Source organism: Ictidomys tridecemlineatus, chromosome 4, assembly GCF_052094955.1.
Source record: "Ictidomys tridecemlineatus isolate mIctTri1 chromosome 4, mIctTri1.hap1, whole genome shotgun sequence".
In the NCBI taxonomy this organism is placed as follows: domain Eukaryota; kingdom Metazoa; phylum Chordata; class Mammalia; order Rodentia; family Sciuridae; genus Ictidomys; species Ictidomys tridecemlineatus.
In genome coordinates this window covers 1,403,509-1,406,803 of record NC_135480.1, presented here as the reverse complement: position 1 = coordinate 1,406,803, position 3,295 = coordinate 1,403,509, and the positions used below count along the sequence as shown (strand labels likewise).

The window sequence follows — 3,295 nt, the reverse complement described above, 5'->3', positions numbered from 1 at the left end:
AGTAGGAGGAAGAAGAGGAGGAGGAGGAAGAGGAGGAGGAGGAGGAAGAAGTGGAGGAAGAAGTGGAGGAGAAGAAGAGCAGGAAAAAGGAGGAGGAGGTGGAGGAAGAGGAGGAGGAGGAGGAAGAGGAGGAAAAGGAGGAGAAAGAGGAGGAGGAAGAGGAAGAGGAGGAGGAGAAGGAAGAGGAGGAGGAGGAGGAAGAGGAGGAGGAGGAAGAGGAAGAAGAGGAAGAGGAGGAGGAGGAAGAGGAGGAGAAGGAGGAGAAGAAAGAGGAGGAGTAGGAGGAGGAAGAAGAGGAAGAGGAGGAAGAGGAGGAGGAGGATCAAGAGGAGGAGGAGGACAAAGAGGAGGAGGAGAAAGAGGAGGAGGAGGAAGAGGAGGAGGAGGAGAAGAGCAGGAGGAGGAGGAAGAGGAGGAGGAGGAAGAGGAAGAAGAGGAAGAGGAGGAGGAGGAAGAGGAGGAAAAGGAGGAGAAAGAGGAGGAGTAGGAGGAGGAAGAAGAGGAAGAGGAGGAAGAGGAAGAGGAGGAAAGGAGGAGAAGAAAGAGGAGGAGTAGGAGGAGGAAGAGCAGGAAGAGGAGGAAGAGGAGGAGGAGGATGAAGAGGAGGAGGAGGACAAAGAGGAGGAGGAGAAAGAGGAGGAGGAGGAGGAAGAAGAAGAGGAGGAGGAGGAGAACAGGAAGAAAAGGAGGACAACAAGGAGGAGGAGGAGGAAGAGGAGGAGGAGGAGAAAGAGGGACAGGAAGGAAGAAGGAAAAGAGAGGGAGAAGGAGGAAGAGAGGAGGAGGAGGAGAAGAGCAGGAAGAAAGGAGGAGGAGGAAGAGGAAGAGGAGGAGGAAGAGGAAGAGGAGGAGGAAGAGGAGGAGGAGGAAGGAGAGAGGAGGAGGAGGAAGGAGAGGAGGAGGAGGAAGAAGAAGAGGAAGAGGAGGAAGAGGAGGAGGAGGAGGAGAAAGAGGAAGAGGAGGAGGAAAAGGAGCAGGAGGAAGAAGAGGAGGAGGAGGAGAACAGGAAGAAAAGGAGGACGACAAGGAGGAGAGGAGGAGGAGAAGGAAGAGGAAGAGGAGGAAGAGGAACAGGAAGGGAGGAAGGAAAAGAGAGGAGAAGGAGGAAGAGAGGAGGAGGAGGAGAAGAGCAGGAGGAGGAGGAAGAGGAAGAGGAGAGGGAGTAGGACAGGGAGGAGGGGTGGAGCCCAGGCCAGCTCTGGCAGGCGGCTCACTAGCTGGCTCCCAGGTGCTGGGTCTCTCACAGCACCACAGGGAGAGGAAGAGGAAGTGCGTCTGGACCCCAGCGCTCGGGCTGGTGACTCACATCACGTGACACTCCTTCCTCTTCCTTCCCAGGCATTGGTCCTGCTTCCTGGGCTGACCAAGGGTACGTGGGCCCTGGCCGATAAAGCCAGGACGGGTGGCCTCCTGTGAGCGGGGAGAAGCCAGGTGAGCCTGGAGCTGAAGCAGTGACCACATTGGACTGTCGTTTATTTGAGTTCACAGCACTGGTGGCCACAGGAGGCCACAAGGGTTGGCACAGGGAGGATGGCGACTTGCCTCAGCCTCCCCCATCAAGCCTGGAAAGGGACCCAGGGCAGGGAGATGCCCAGGCTCTCCTGAGTCTGGAGCTCTGGCCTGATTCATGGAGGAGCAGCGTGCCGGGAGCAGCACCCTGTGTTTCCGGAACTCTCCACAGCACAGCTGCCTTGACATCCCTACTGAGTTCTCAGTGACTTTTTAAAAACTCCTTTGTGTTGGTCCATTTCCAGCTCCCGAATGGCCTGAGACTACACCCTGATGGGACCCAGGGCAGGAGCTGGGAGGAGGATCCAGGAGAGCGGAAAGGGGCTAAAGAAATGAAGAACACCATGGAAACGGAGTGGGTGACAGACTTTATTTCAGGACATCGAGGGTACAGTTCACACCTCCACAGAGGAATCAGAGAAGTTGGCCAGAGAGGGAGGGCCCAGAGCCAGCCTGGGCTGGGCCACTGTCAGTGGACAAGGCGCTCACAGCTTGGGGGTGCCCAGGCTGCGGGGACTCCCATGTGTGCTGCATGTCCAGGTGAAGCCGGAGGCCATAGGGTCAGTGACTCAGAGGCTGGAGAACGTGGTGAGGGGGGAGAGGCATGATCCCTGGGCATTGGAAGAGGGACCTAGCCCACCAGTTAGTGGTGTCCTTCTTCCCTGGAGACCTGGGTCCTCCTTGGTCTGCAGATGCAGCTTCCAACAACTGGAAGATAAGAGCCAGGGGTGAGCCCCAGGGGCCTGGGGTGCAGCTCCTGCCTCTGTCTGGAGACTGAGGGTGCGCAGGGGCCACTGGAGTTCTGTGTCCAGAACCTCAGATCTTGCACTGACAGCAAATAGGGGCACAGCAGCTGGACTGGCAGCAGGAGGACCCACAGCCTGAGGAGCAGCAGGGCTTGCAGCAGCTGGACTGACAGCAACAGGGCTTGCAGCAGCTGTCCTGGCAGCAGCAGGGCTTGCAGCAGCTGGGCTTGCAACAGCTGTCCTGGCAGCAGCAGGGCTTGCAGCAGCTGGACTTGCAGCAGCTGTCCTGGCAGCAGCAGGGCTTGCAGCAGCTGGACTTGCAGCAGCTGTCCTGGCAGCAGCAGGGCTTGCAGCAGCTGGACTTGCAGCAGCTGTCCTGGCAGCAGCAGGGCTTGCAGCAGCTGGACTTGCAGCAGCTGTCCTGGCAGCAGCAGGGCTTGCAGCAGCTGGACTTGCAGCAGCTGTCCTGGCAGCAGCAGGGCTTGCAGCAGCTGGACTTGCAGCAGCTGTCCTGGCAGCAGCAGGGCTTGCAGCAGCTGGACTTGCAGCAGCTGGACTTGCAGCAGCTGTCCTGGCAGCAGCAGGGCTTGCAACAGCTGGACTTGCAGCAGCTGTCCTGGCAGCAGCAGGGCTTGCAGCAGCTGGACTGGCAGCAGCTGGACTTGCAACCCCCACAGGAGCCACAGCCCCCCTTGCAGCCCCCACAGGAGCCACAGCTGGAGCAGGAACAGGCTGGCACACAGCAGCACACGGGCTTGCAGCAGCACACGGGCTTGCAGCAGCTGGAGCCACAGCCCCCTGAGCAGCCACAGCAGGTCATGGTTCTGGAGGTGGAGGGTGGAGGTGAGAGGTTAGGATGGAGAGGGAGGAGTGAGGTGTGGGATCTCCTGAGCCCGGGCTTTAAGTACCTGACTGGGGTCCTGATGGCAGGCACAGTGTCTTCCTTATGTCTATTTCCACACTTTCCCTAGGGAAGTTGTGTGTTTACAACAACACAAACTGCTCCACCTGTGACACACCCACTCACCCATTGCCTTCTG

General features: G+C 58.7%; 1 protein-coding gene across 1 annotated transcript; it reads right to left on the bottom strand.

Moving 5' to 3' along the window:
• Window positions 1-2,325: 2,325 nt before the first annotated feature.
• LOC144377464 (uncharacterized) lies at window positions 2,326-3,075 on the bottom strand. Its single transcript, XM_078048869.1, has one exon. The coding sequence runs from the start codon at window positions 3,073-3,075 to the stop codon at window positions 2,326-2,328; it is 750 nt and encodes a 249-aa protein (XP_077904995.1).
• Window positions 3,076-3,295: the final 220 nt, after the last annotated feature.